This window comes from Lepisma saccharinum, chromosome 1 (genome assembly GCF_977018435.1).
Source record: "Lepisma saccharinum chromosome 1, izLepSacc3.1, whole genome shotgun sequence".
Taxonomy (NCBI): domain Eukaryota; kingdom Metazoa; phylum Arthropoda; class Insecta; order Zygentoma; family Lepismatidae; genus Lepisma; species Lepisma saccharinum.
In genome coordinates, this window is record NC_139229.1 from 130,668,240 (window position 1) to 130,683,619 (window position 15,380).

The 15,380-nt window shown below is 41.2% G+C and overlaps 1 protein-coding gene across 1 annotated transcript; it reads left to right on the forward strand.

Annotated features, from left to right (window-relative positions):
* Nucleotides 1–4: 4 nt before the first annotated feature.
* On the forward strand, nucleotides 5–14,881 carry LOC145985684 (fatty acid synthase-like; the record flags this gene model as incomplete). Its single annotated transcript, XM_083119753.1, has 6 exons — nucleotides 5–22; nucleotides 1,838–2,318; nucleotides 2,969–3,429; nucleotides 5,944–6,207; nucleotides 8,441–8,683; nucleotides 14,658–14,881. Coding segments are annotated over 6 exons (1,605 nt in total), but the record flags the coding sequence as incomplete, so codon positions are not given.
* Between the last annotated feature and the right edge of the window lie 499 nt (nucleotides 14,882–15,380).

Below are 15,380 nucleotides of genomic sequence, written 5' to 3' on the forward strand. Positions count from 1 at the left end.
CTCCATATACAACTTGGCGGTGGTAAGATCCTCTGCAGACTATCGTAAATAGATAGCACGGTGGTTACTCTAGTATCACATAATACATAGGATGATTTTTTTTTGTAGTGGCAACTATGCTATACCGACGCCGTGCAACGAAGCCAGGCAATGTCGTTTATACCAAAGGTTAGTTACATGCGTACCCTCCCTCAGAGCAAATGAACTCCCGCTTCCCACTCCATTCGCATGCGCAGTGACAACAAGAACAGAGCAGTTGCGAGCGAGCGATCGCGGAGTGCAGTCACGATGCTTACGAAGCAGGAGCAGCGACGCTGGTTAAAAAATTGAATGTGCTAGAGGTCGCAAAGGACGACAGTGTCACTCACCATGGACTGCAACAGGCTTGCGTTGCATCTGCATTACCGTACCGAACAGTAGCAAGGTGGATAAGAGCCTTCAAAGAAGGACGCGAAAACGTGTCCGACATGCATCGGTCTGGTCATCCCCCGATAAGTGACGAAGACGAGCAAACTGTGTCCGCGTTAGTGGAGACGAATCGGAACTTCACGATTCAGAGACTTCGACCTAATCCCTAAGATGAAGGAACCACTTCGTGGGATTCGCTTCCGAACAGTTCGAGATATTCTTCTGGCAGTAGATCGCTTTCTTCACACTATCAACAGAGTAGGTCGTGCCAACGGCATTCGACGTGTTCCACATCGCTGGCAACACGTTGTACGCAACGCTGGGGAAGGCCTGTAAAACTTAGAAACATGTAACACTGTTATGTATGCTACAAAATAAATAGTAGCCACTACTAAAAAATCAGCCCTTGTATATAAAGTTCTAGTTTCGAGACTTTCTTCTTAAGTGTTCAGCCCTGAGAATTGTTTGCTCAAGCTTCTTTCAACACTTGAAAGTTGTACTTGTCTTTCACTCATTGTTTCGCTGCTTATTTTGCATTTCGATCTTTCCTTTCTTCTTTGTAACTTGTTTCTCTTGGCTTCGTATTTATAGAAGGGAGGTGCGAGACTTATTTATTCGCACTTCATATTTCCTTCTTCTCTTCTATCTTCTTTGTTCCACGGTTGCTGTGCCTTTGCATTTACCGAAGCACGCTGTGGAACTTGCTTGTATTATGTTCTTCTAGCTTCGTTGCATTTCTTCATTTATTCCTGCCTTCCGCCAATGTCTTTGTTTCTGTGTTGCTTTTGCAATTCACACCTTGAGGAATTTTCTTATATTCCATCCTGAGTCTGCCAATCTGGTGTTTGTCTTCTATTCATCTTTCAGTTACTCCTTTCATTATACCTCCATGTCTCAGGATATGGCCTACCATCCTGCTTCTTCTCTCAGCGATCAATTTCACAGGCTTCTAACATCTTCGTTTGCTCCTCATTCGATTTTCAACATTCTCCTGTAGCACTACATTTCGGAAGCTTCCACTCTATTCCTTTCAGCTTTAGTCACTATCCACGTTTCCCTTCCATATAGTGCTGTGCTCTACACAAATGCCTTTAGGAACCTCCTTACAGCGAAATCTGTATTCCTGAGGTTAGTAATTGTTTCTTCTGGTAAACGCTCTTCCTTGCCTGTGCTTTCTACAGGGTGAGTCAAAACTCCCTTAACACCCCATATAATATGTGAATGAGTTATGCTGGGCACAATTGAGACTATACTGTTTGAAGTTCATTGTACTGGTTTCTTTATTCATCTCCATTGTGTGGCATGATTCGAACGTAAAGTTTATTAAAGACCATCTCTTGCAAAGGGAAGGTCTGTACTATTTATAATATTCCTACACGTTCTAAGAATTGTGGGAGATTTAAGCAAATATCGTATTTAAATATTTCAGGTACTGCGCGATTCTATCTTCGAAAACCAAACGGAAGAATCATTTAGTACGTCACTGGGTCCGAAGGCGATAGCAACGAAGCACCTGGACGTGTTGTCCAGGAAGCTATGTCCAGAGCTCCAGGACTTCGTGGTGTTCTCCAGCGTGAGCTGCGGGCGAGGCAACGCAGGACAGAGCAACTACGGGATGGCCAACTCCGTCATGGAGAGGGTCTGCGAGCAGAGAAGGCGGGAGGGCCTCCCGGGGCTGGCCATCCAGTGGGGGGCCGTGGGGGACGTTGGCCTCGTGGCCGAGATGCAGGGGGATAAGGAGATGGACATAGGGGGAACTCTGACCCAGAGGATCTCCTCCTGCCTAGAGGTCCTCGATCGATTCCTAATGCAGCCTCATCCGGTCGTCGCCAGCATGGTCGTCTCTGAAAAGTCTGCAAGAGGGAGATCAGCCGGAGACGATGTTGTCAGTGTGGTTGCAAGCTTGTTGGGTGAGTTGAACAATCATTTCTTTCATATTGTACTATGATATTTGTTATCAAACTATCAAAAAGGTGTTATGGAAAATTGTATTCAAAACTCACCACTTGCCACTTTCCACCCTATGGATAATGACAGACTGTGGATAGCGTCTTATGTTGGAAGACGTTCGACATTTTCGTACCTCAAAGCCTATAACTTCACTCATCCTGCTCTCATTTTAGTCCAAGATTAGTCTCTTCTTTCACATCTTCGATTCCTTCTTATTCCTCCCATCAAGAGATTTAGTCTCTGTTCGAATAGTCTGTTATATTACCTTTTTAAAAAATCCCCGAAATTCTCAAATCATTTTGGGAACTGATACAAGCACTAAATGAAATTCTATCTGTCAACGATGATACTTACGTTAGTTTTTTTAAAATATTTTGCGTCACTTTTCTTTCCCCATAGGCTAATCGTTAAAATGATGATGGCAGATGATTAGATGAAATAAGTTAAGTGGGAATTAATACATAAACACCCTTGTACAGACCTGAACTCTCATCTGAACCCTTCCCTGTTTAGAAGGCATGGGATGTCCAATATTGGCCGACCATCTCTTTTGTGTACCTTTCGTATGTAAATTTCCTTTGGCTACATACTATTTTCTATATATTTCCAGGAATCAAAGATCTGAAGAGAATAACGCCCGACACCACCCTTCCGGAGCTTGGTATGGACTCTTTGATCGGGATGGAAATCAAGCAACTCCTCGAGAGGGAATTCGAGATATTTCTCACGGTCAACGACATGAGGACCATGACGTTCTCTAAGCTATCGGATCTGGCGAAGACCAAGACAACTGACATTATAGCAGCAGCAGAACCAGCGCCGACTATTAAGGAACATGTTCATGAAATCAGAATAACAAAGGACCAGAATCAGAACAAAACAGCACTCGTGGAATTGCCGTCCATGGAGTCTGATGGCCTGAAACCAATATTCTGCGTACCAGGAATCGACGGCCAGTGCGACATACTTGCAAACCTTGCTAAACATTTGAAGAGTCCATTCTACGCTCTGCAGTTTACGAAAAACTGTCCCACTACGAGTATCAAAGAAGCTGCAGCCTATTACGTTAAGGTAAGTCGAAGCAGTGATTAGCATGAGATTTTTTTCTGTTTTCTAAACCGTTAATTATCAATTATATGATAATTTAAATATGTGTAGTTGCCCAGCATGCTTGAGATAACTGTTGTTAATGTAAAGTTAACTTATTTTTGGAACCACCATGCAAAAGCGAATTCAACTCAGTGACTGGATAGATATAACATTTTTTGTCCAAACTTGTTCATATTTCTTTTAGATGCCCATAAAGGCTAAAAAAATCAGCAATATTCATATTTTGACATTTCGTATTGATAGTACGAGCCTCCAATAAAAGGAAATGTTTATCCACTCGGTAGGTGTGCAAGTGGCGATCCAAATGTCACCCACCTTCCCATCCACACTTCACTGCATTTTGCAGAGTAGCAAGCTAGACTCTCAGCCATTCTGTGAGGTTTGTGTTCTGTCCATGTGCGTTTCTGGCTGTCCTTTTATCAAATCCATCTTACATCTTCACGATTAGTCAAAAGTGGCATAAAAGCCAAGTAAAATAAGACATATCAATCCAGAATTATAGATGTTTATTGCAATAGAATACCACACTAGGAAGACGATTACATCTCAAGAACTGAGCAAACAAAGTGGCTCTTCGTAATGTGCTTCAAAGTAATACGAGTTAATTGTTGTCTGGGTGTAAGTGAAAATCTACGGATAAACTGTGTACAGGCGCGCACACGTGTGTCTATGTACGTATTTATATGGAGAGATGTTCAGGCAGAACAACCCACATATTCATAAGCTTGGCGATATTAGACATCTAGTTCACTGCACGTTTTGACACCAGGTGTGGTGCAGGCGCAAGGAAACGACGTTCAACCAAGTAGACGCATAGCGGTGTTCAAGTTCAGATGATTCAACGAATGCCTGTATGCTGCTTTAAACGTTCATTTAATTAGTTAGCACGCACCGCGTGATCATACACAACACACTACACCGCTCCATAACGTGGTGCAAACCTAACCTAACCAAACACTACTTCACACCAAATCAACGAAGTAGACGAGTCGGTGTTGCATCGCGTAACCAACTAGACACGTGAGTGCAGAGAGAGTCAAAAAGTGTAGCGAACTAGACGGGGCTATTGTGGAGGTGACGTAATCAGCAACACGCTCAGGCCGCCTTTAACCTCACCCAGGGTTGCCCCCAAAGTTATTTAAGGCTGTAAGGCTGGGTGAATCCAAGAGCCGTTCCATACAGACACATTTGTGGAAAAATTCCCGTCTGACATCGCCCACTCCGGGCATCGACCCGGGTCTCTCGTGTGACAAGGACGCAGTACCGACTGGACCACCTCGGCTAACCCCAAATGTAAAAAAAAATCTGTGCTGTTGCAGTAGTTTTGGTGGCAATATCGAGAGTTGCAAACACTCAACGGTCGCCGAGGCTTCCATTGAGATAACTGAACTGGTAAATAATGAAATACATAAGACTGACACATTGTTACACGCCCGCCCACATAATTTATAAACTTTAGTGTTCAATATGTTAATTATGCAGGGTGACGCAAAAAGAAAGCATGTTTTTGGAATAAGTGTAACGTCGTCGATTTTCAAGATGCAAGCGTTTTATTAACACCAAAACCATCGTTATGAAATGCAGTTTGGATTGGTATACAGTGATGATTTAAATATGGAAAGATGACGTCATTGTTGCTGCACACATCTGGAGCCTCTCCTCAAAGTTCCGCATTGCCCTTCCCAACATTTCGTCTGGCACAACTGTAATTCCTTCACGAATGGCAACTTTCAGCTCGTCAACTGAACGAGGTTTTCGACTTGAGGTAATCCCACAGAAAGAAGTCGCAGACAGTCGTGGGGGCCAAGATACATCGCCGAAAACGTGAGCTTACGTGGTGGGGACAGTAACAATAACGTCATCTTTCCGAAAAAATCTTCCATACTTAAGTCATCACTGTATACCTATCCAAACTGCATTTCCTACCGATGGTTTTGGTGTTAAGAAAAAGTTTGTATCTTGAAAATCAACGACGCTACACTTATTCCAAAAACATGCTTTCTTTTTGCGCCACCCTGTATTAAATAAATACTTGTGTCATTGTATGACGTCATAATTTGTTTGACTCAAATTTGTAGTCTCTTTCAATGGTTATTGACTAACGTTAAGATTTTTTAGTTCTGGTTAGCTAGGCGATGTGAATTATTGATTTTGATGTAAGTTAATTTAAAATGAATGATTGAGTTAGTGTACTCAAGCAATATTTTCAAGATTAATAATACAATTTTAACTCGAGCAAGATTTATATTTGTCAATGCAATCTTGTGAAATTAAGTTCAGCAGAAGTTTTATCAATCCTGGCTGCACAAGATTAAGATGTTGTTTATTTTTAAAAAAAACTTAAGTGCTTTCCACATCTGAGGTGATCTCATTGTAGGCTGGAATGTCTTGTGTTCTCCGAAAAAGAGCAATAGTAAGTATATCAAGTGAGTGACAAAATTTTACTCAGAAATTGTTAAATTCTTGTTCTTTCAGGAAATCCAAACCATCCAAGATACTGGTCCTTACACGTTGATTGGATACTCGTTCGGAGGAGCGGTGGTTGTTGAGATGGCGCTTCTATTTCAACAGCAGAATGAGCAAGTTGCTTTAATTCTGCTGGACGGGGCACCGGACCTTCTAAAAGAGCTCGCTGAAAGGATATTTCTCAACAATGATCTTCAACTATCGGAAGAAATGTTGCAGATTAACGTTCTCTGTAATATTGCGTCCACCTGTTCCACAGCAAAGACTGAAACTGTAAGTGTTCTTATAGGATCTGTATTTGGATTAATTTGCGTATCTTTTCCGCCCATTAGGCTCTGCCTCTTGGACTTAAACCCAGAACCTATGATGGTGAAATCGTGAGTCGAACCCTCAACGCGCTTTGCAGTGGCACCGCCAAAGGTGGACGGAATATATTTATTTGGACTCTGCGTACTAAGGTTTTAACTCTATCTGTCTGCCTGTCTTTCCACTTCCTTCTATACTGCTTTCTCTCATTTACTTCTTTTCAAATATCGATGCACGCTTTTAGAAGCGATATCGGGCGGGGACACGCAGAGGGTGTGCGTGGCGATCAGCCAATGGCAGGAGTGCAACGTTGTACAGTGAGGAGACTGCGGCGCGGAAGTTAAAAGCAGTGTTCTGTATTTTTCTTGCGCGCAAGAAGTTTTCATAAAACTCGCCACTTTAAGGTTCATCATAAGATGGGGAAATACATTTTGAACCTGACTGTCCAAGTCCTATGAATTTCCGTCGCCTACAGCCGGAGTTATCGTTCCTTGAAGAAACAAGGGAAACATCACCTTTCATTTCCTTCCGCCTGTTTTTCTCGTTGCCACCGTGTTGACGCAGCTGAGTTGTTTGTTTGTTTGAGTTGGTGTTTTAAGTCCACTTTATGCACAGTAAGGCTAATCGGGACTGGACCTACAGTTTAAAGTGGGATCCGAACCACTTGTGCCTCCACCGGGTATCGAACCCGAGGCCCCTTGATTACAAGGCAGCTGAGTTGTTGTGTCTAGGGAAAACTGTGGGTGTTAAATTCGCCCCGATATAAACAATGACCCTTCATTGTTCTGGGCGTTCTCGAACATTGAAAGTCTGGGTCAATTTGAGTTCAGCGTTTTCGTAGCAAGGCCGGTGTAAAATTATTCGCTTATCGTTCACTCGTGCGCCACAAAGAACAGTTTGTGAAAAGATTAAATACAGCCCTTTCGTGCAATAGTGTGTGTTCCGTGTGTTCTTTTTATTTTAAATAATGTCACTTTCAAAACCTAGCACCAGTAGTACAGGCACCAAGGGCGCAAAATCTAATCATTAACCTCCAGGAGAGTGACTCTGAAATTAGTGAAATCAGTGACACGGAGACCGAGGAAGACGACGAGAGCGGTGATGAATAAATACCTTCAAACTTCTTTCAGGTATGGGTTTCTCGTATATGCTACAATGATATGATATTATAATCCTGTGTAGAAATATTCACTATATTATTTCACTGTACTCATATATACTGTGCATGCATTATCAAAATAATGGACACATCGCGAATTTTCTGTCCTTCCCTTGCGCTAGCAGTTAGTTTGGCAACAGCGCAGTAGCACTGGCTTTGTATTGGCCGAACTCACGTTCCTTCTAAAAGCGTGCGCCGTATAAATCTAATTATTCCTGTTAATCGTTGTTCATTTTCCATCGTCTGCTTCACTATCACCTGCTATCAGGGTGGATAAAATCATGATTTTTTTTTTCAATTTAAATCTGATTTATCTTATTTAAATCGATTTTTTTTATTCTTTTTTAAAGAAACCACGCTTAAAATTGCTTCTATATGTTTTCCAAAGAAAGGCTTTTTCTGTAAACGGCCCTGTAAAGAGTGTGTTAATGAAACTATGATTATTCAGTAACTTTTCTTCCAGTGAAAATAAAACATTCTGGATGTAATCTATAATTGTAACTTTAAATATTTTTACAGTCTTTGTAGCTGAAGTTTGGCAACTTTTTAATGATAGTTTGCAAAATATCAGCTACCATGTTTATTTACAGTTTAATGAAAATGACACTATTTACGTTTAACATGATTAGTATTATTAGTATTTTGTATATTTTTCTACACAAAATGTTTGCTATTTTTGTCCATAAAAATTATTGAATTTTAAATCAAGTGTGTTTACAGTTTACATAATACATGTATGAGCTTCACACCATCGGTACATATATTTTGTTTCTTTTCTTCTTCTTTCTTAGAGCCTAATAAACACCATTAAATGATTACAAGATTAATGCACTTTCACGGAAAATGATTCTGATATCAACAAAATCCTTATGTACATTACTCTATAAATTATTTATTTAAAGTGATTTAAATTCAGTGATTTTTTTTTAAAAAAAATCAAATTTTTTCCTTGCCATTACGTATTTGGTGAAAATTTTTCAAGCGGTTTGGAATTTACAGCACCACATTTTAAGGCAAATAAACGTTTATCGATCGTTTCAGGTGAAGAAGCAGTTACTTGCATTGCCAGACTGGGAGAAGCGTGTCAGTTGGTTTGCCGATGTCACCGCCGAACTAGGCACCTTGAGCAGGGAAGATGCCACTACGGCAATTCAAGCAATGTACGAGAAAATCAGAGCGATCTTGAATTACGAAGTGACCTCGAAGCTTCATGGACATGTGTTGTTAATAAAGCCATCTGAGAACACCATGCACATGGAAGATGATTTACATGGCCTCAATAAAGTAAGTGAAAATACATAACCAAAGTGATCAGGTGATGTCCCAACTCAGGACGTCCCAAATTCAGGAACTATGGCGAAAGGCTCCAATTGAGGAACTGTTATTTTTATGTGGAATGTTTGAAGTGGCATGTTCCTAACTCGGAAGCCGCTGCCTCGCGATGGAAGGGGGAGATATAAGGACCGGTTCTTGAGAAGTCTTATCGTCACTGCAGGTTCTCCTGGGATAATAAACCTTTTCGAGCAGGCCTCATCTCCAGGAAGCTATCAACTCGGGGTAAGCCCCGGCACTTAACGACCTGTTGGGTGAAATGAGTCAAGGCAAAGGTTTTGCTTGTAGGTTAGATTAGGTTAGCAGTATCACAGGTGTGTGTAATTTCAACTATTTCAAATGCCAATTTATCCTCCCCGAGGCAATTAGTAGGACGTCTTGATTTGGGAAGACATTTCATTGAAATATCCAAATGGTATAGACCAGTTTCTCAAATAGCACTGTTTTCCTTGGAATTTCCATAGTTCCTGGGTTGAAAAGTCCTGAATCGGGAATAAATCAGTGTCAAGTGAAATCCTGCACTTCAAATGCCTCCCCCAAGTTCCCTATATACGCCTACACAGGGAAATCTCTTCTTTGTTTCATAATTACAGTCAATTTTTAAGTTCAGCTGTGAATCTGGATCGAACTGTTCCGATCCTCTTCATTCAGGAAATCCGTTATGAATGGTCGGGCACGGCACTGCACGCATCGGCTCGGCTCGGCACCTCACGGGTAGTGTTGCCCACGGGACGAGACGGGACAGGCTTTTAAAAATTCGAGACGAGATTGATCATGTGTCCCGAGACCAACGAATATTTTCGAGGCGAGACAGCATTTCACAGCATTTCCACGAGACGAGACAGGCCAAAGTCTCGTCTCGTGGGCAATACTACTCACGAGCGGGTACGATTCACGCATCGCATGGAGAACGAAAGCAGGCTGCATGCTTTTCACGCTCTGTGGGATCCACGTGCTTCAACTGGCGTCGTGGGCTCACCTGAGTGGAAATGCACGGTTCGTACGAGATTTTGAGCGTGGGCTCACTGTAAGGGGATCATTTGACAATAACTGAAGAGGCGGTTCAAATTATCAATAAAACATATATAATTCGATTCAGCGTAAAAAGGCCTTTGGAACGAATATTTCGAGCCCCTTTCCAGCATAAGAGAAAGTATTGTACAAATGACACAAGTAATGCGTTAAGAAGTATAACTCTCTGCCCACACATACGAGATTCTAGTAATCCTGAATGACGTCGTGCCACAATCTGATTGGCTGACAAGCCCGAGGTCTAGTCTTGAAATAGACCCTGGTGGGCAGACATGCTTAAAAAAACCCACATACATTTGCAGTAGAGTCGAGCCAGGAACTGGTGTGCAATCACAGCGCTGAGCGGTTATTTTGACAAAATCCTGTTTCCCTAATGGCTGCTTCGGCGAGGACGGTTTGAAATGTTGCCGCTTTTCGCCCAAAGAGGGGGGCAGCGGTTGGGCTAATAGGCTGTTTGACCGCAAGTTCCTTCGCAGGTAAACCCGGCAACAGAGGGTCACTACCAGAAAGGCGGGTCCCGCGAGGGGTGATACTGTGATTTCACTCTAGTATCAACACGTGAATGGTGGGTACATTTTTTTGATTTCAGATGCCATTGATTGGTGTTCACAATGGTTTATATTTGCCTTTTTTTAATCAGTCAACTTTTGAATTACTTTAGGCACGTCCACTTCTAAATCCATATGATTCATTGATTTATTTAGCATATTTAACGTCCCATTTCTGCAACGTTTGCATAATCGCTACAATATATCCATGTAATTGTATCTTCGTTCAGTTAGTGGAGATTTATTTTATTTGCGTCCCAAAATTTCGAGACTCTCACCACTCAGCCTACACCTTTCTAAGTTGTACCAGATATTTAAAATCGTGGTAAAGAGGATCTACTACAGAAGTATGTGGAGCAACGAAGTGCAACGTTAGAGAAAGAAAGAAAGCGAGTGAGCGAGCAAAGCAAAGCAGTGTGAGCTGCTGCAAACTGCTGGTAGCTGTAGTCGCGTTACTCCCTCCATGCAGTCCCTCCTCTTCTCACGAGTTCATTTCTGGCGCTTCCTCCACAGACCCTGTATAGAAAAGTTGACACAGAAATTGAAGCAAAGTTTAGGTTTGATGAGACAATAGTTACGTATTTAAACTGTACAAAGAAATAATGGTATTAGTTCAGGCAGCTTGTAACAATCTTCTTTCGGTTATTATGATAGTCAAGGAGCTAACATCTGTAGGGCCTCTAAAATCGAAATTGGCACAACCCACACTACATCTAAGGTTTGACACCACAGTTTGGTAGAATGGGTTATATATGAACACCCTAGGTAGTATGTCACGTCAAATTGTGGTATCATTAATTTTATGGACGCCATTTTGTGTTGTGATCACGGGACTTAAGTCACGTTCGGATATGCATAACTCCGGTTAGAATGGACCGATTTAAATAATATTGACACCAAATGAAAGATAATGAAATGCTCTACAGAAAAGGTTTTATTCAAATCCTATGTAGATGCGTTGGTTTTGTTGTAAATATAGATTTTAGCAACACATTCAATAATAAGAATTACAATTATATGACTTTCTAACCTCAGCCTTTTGTTTTCAGCGTTCCTGAATTGTTGAAGTGACAGCTATCAAAATCAAATTGGACACGTTACAAGCAGATGAGCCAACTGTAAGTCTTGTACCACCCTCTGCAAAACGGAAGAAATAGCTATACAAATTTTGATCAGTGCATCATATGCCAGACAAATAGTGATGAACGTTTACGAAAACCACGAGACAGTTCTTTGAAAATTCTGAAGTCTGCTTTGGAATTACGTCACGATGAAGCTTATCAGCGCTTAAAACCGCACCTACACCAACTCTCTGACCTTAGCATTCAATGGCATTCAACATGCTATGAATCATGCACTAGCAAACATAACCTAAGTTTGATTACACGACGACAATCACCTGCTAAATCACAGGTAGATGCAGATGATGCTAGTGTTAGTGGATATAGTCAGTCGTTGATGGTCTACCGATCTCAAGTAACAGGCACCGACTGGTCGAAGTGTTCGTTTTGCAAGAAGAAAACTCACAAGAAGATTAAAGAATTGGTAATTGCTAGTACATTTGAAGCCGGCAATGCAATCTACCATGCCGCTGATTAACAAGGAGATGAAGAGATGCTGTTACTGCTTCATGGAGTTAACAAAGATTTAGTAGCTGCAGAAACGAAGTATCACAAAGCATGCTATTCTTCATATGTCAGCAAGACAAATCTTCAGTTTACTGGATTCAAAGAGGGATCACTGGAATCGACGTATGCTTCAGCCTTATCTGCTCAGATAACAACGGATATTTTAGCCGGAAAGGCCTTCAGTTTGGATGTGTTACTAAGAATTCACAAGGAACGTTTAGAACAAAACGGTGTGCACTCTCAATCATACGTGAGGCAGAAGCTGAAACTTCGACTGAACAAGTACTTTGGTGAGGGGATTGTTTGGCATCAACCATATGACCGCTCCCAGGCTGAGTTTTTGTACTGTAGTTCTATCTCTGTTCATGATGTTCTTAATGCAGCTCACAAAAAGGCATCAAAGACAAATACAGAAAGGTCCATTTACCAACCTGAAGAAGCAGCAAACCAACACAGAGACGAGCGTAAGAGACTACTGCATATAACAGCTACAATGATAAGAGCGGATATTGATGCTAGCAAAGGCATAAGTATTAAGCCACCGGATGTTACTGAGCTGACACTGGCAACTTCGAAGTCTCTCATACCGAATAGCTTGTACTGGCTGTTGCGTTTGATCGTTTCTAACCCTGAGAGTGAAGATGACGAGTCTTCTCCACAATGTAGAAACTAGGCAGAAGAAAGGCGAATTATCATGTTAGCCCAGGATGTTGTTCATTGCGACTCTCGTGGTCACATTAAAATGCCTAAGCATGTAAGTCTGGCAGTGTTAGTTCGCCATCTAACAGGTTCAAAACAGCTTGTAACTATTCTGAATATAATGGGTCACTGCGTCTCATATGATGAAGTGCAAGTTATAGATACCAACCAGCCTTGCAAAGGAAATCCTAGCTAAATCTGAGCAAACAGATGTGGTTGTTCCAAGTAACATCTGCCCAGGTTCCTTTGTACAAGTAGAAGCTAACAATAATGACATCAATGAGGAAACTCTAAACGGAATGAGCACAACTCATGCCACCACGTTAGTAGTGTACCAGAGAGGTAACTTCGGTCCAGTACCACAGCAAACAGTTCATGCTGATCACACAAAGAGACAACGATCTGTTGAATCAAGAGGTCGTTGCCAGGCCTTTCTGAACTTCAGTTCTTCTGGGAGGCGACCCACTACTATGAAGGGAAAATCTTGGATGAATGGCTTTTTCCTAGGGACCAACAACATTCATACCCTGCATAGATGGATCTCGCTTGGGCACTGGTTCGTCTATGTCCAACTACATTAATCGAGGTTGAAATAACTCCACCAAGTCCAAGTGCACAAATAACGCCAAGTTGGAGTGGCTTTAACGCTATTGTTCATACCTCCACACCCGACCCCACCAAGGTTGGTTTCTGCCCTATGTTACAAGGATCGCCAACGGAATACAGTACAGTTTATGCTGTCGTGAAGAATGTTGTAGCTATGATGAGCAGTCTACGGCACAAGGATAGTGTTATAACTTTTGACCTTGCTATCTACGTGAAGGCCAAAGAAATTTAATGGCGACGAGCGGAAACATTTGAAACTTTGTGATTCGCTTGGGTGGTTTTCACATAGTTCTAAATTGCCTATCCCTAATGGGAAAGAAGTATAGTGGCTCCGGGTTGGAAGATCTACTAATTGAATCTGGAGTTTATGGCAGCAGTTCAGCTTCCTTGCTTCTACAAGGAAAGTCCTACAATCGTGGAGTGAGGGCACACAAACTAATTATGGAGGCTTTCTATCGCCACCAGTGGGCAGAGTTTGCGAAATGGTTGCTAAAAGCGGATAAGCTTCATCGTGACGTAATTCCAAAGCAGACTTCAGAATTTTCAAAGAACTGTCTCGTGGTTTTCGTAAACGTTCATCACTATTCGTCTGGCATATGATGCACTGATCAAAATTTGTATAGCTATTTCTTCCGTTTTGCAGAGGGTGGTACAAGACTTACAGTTGGCTCATCTGCTTGTAACGTGTCCATTTTGATTTTGATAGCTGTCACTTCAACAATTCAGGAACGCTGAAAACAAAAGGCTGAGGTTTGAAAGTCATATAACTGTAATTCTTATTATTGAATATGTTGCTAAAATCTATATTTACATCAAAACCAACGCATCTACATAGAATGTGAATATAAAATTTTCTGTAGAGCATTTCATTACCTTTCATTTGGTGTCAATATTATTTAAATCGGTCCATTCTAACCGGAGTTATGCATATTTTAAGCCGAACGTGACCGAAACGTGATCACAACACAAAATGGCATCCATCAAATTAATGATACCACAATTTGACGTGACATACTACCTAGGGTGTTTATATATAACCCATTCTACCAAACTGTGGTGTCAAACCTTAGATGTAGCGCCGGTTGAGCGAAACTTTTTTTTTTCAGATATTAGCTCCTTGACTATGACTGGTAAAGTTCGCGTATCATATTTTCAAATGAAATGCTGATATTTGAGTTTGAAATATCCACGTAGTTATCTATAACTTTGTATCTGGAGCGTGCAAGTACATTTTCAACGTAAAATATTAAATTTAGCTCCAAAATGTTTGCAAATTTGACCTTGATGTACAATTTTAAGACAAAGGTGCAGAAAATTTGCCCCGTGAGTTGAGGAGAGGAAACGTTAAACCCAGTGAACTGGAAATATTCGTTTATTGTAGTGTGAATATTAATTTTGAATCTATCATTTCAGATTTGTAAAAGAAAGCCTTCAATTTACATAGCCGAAGGTAACCATAGGACAATCTTGGACAACAAAAAAATTACTGAAGTCATAAACAATACCGTGGACATATGGCACATGGAAGATAAGATGGGCACGATAGCATAAGTTATTCGTCTGTGGGGTGAATTACCCTTCTTTGTCTAGTAACACACAAATGTATCATTATTTCTAATAAACAAATTTGCAAGTAACAGCCTGCTTTTTTAAAAAAGAATTCTTTATTGAAATAACGGGTTAAAATTAATGTGTATATCAGCATATGTGGCTCTTTTGGAATTGATTTTGAGCATATCCACTATGAAAGGGTGTAAGGAGTGACCCTTTCCGAAGACATCCAAGTGTCAGTCTCTTTCACGTAGTACAGTCTCTGGGCTGTATTTTGCAGATTACCGAGGCTCTGGCGTCTTACTCGCAGCCGGTATAATCTCCTGCAGAGCATGTGTTGTGTGTTGTCCATATGCGCTTGTGACTGTCTTTTCATGAATTTCATGATATCATCATTCATCCCCATCTTCGTGATTAGCGACAAGTGGCAGAAAAGCGAAGTAAAATAAAAAAAATGAATCAATCAACCTTCCATAATCACGCCTAATATTTCAAAAGTATGAATTGCCTAAATGAAGCGCAAGTGACGTCGTAACAGTTCTGTGGTATTCGTTTCATAAAGTACACATATGCAATTGACAAAGG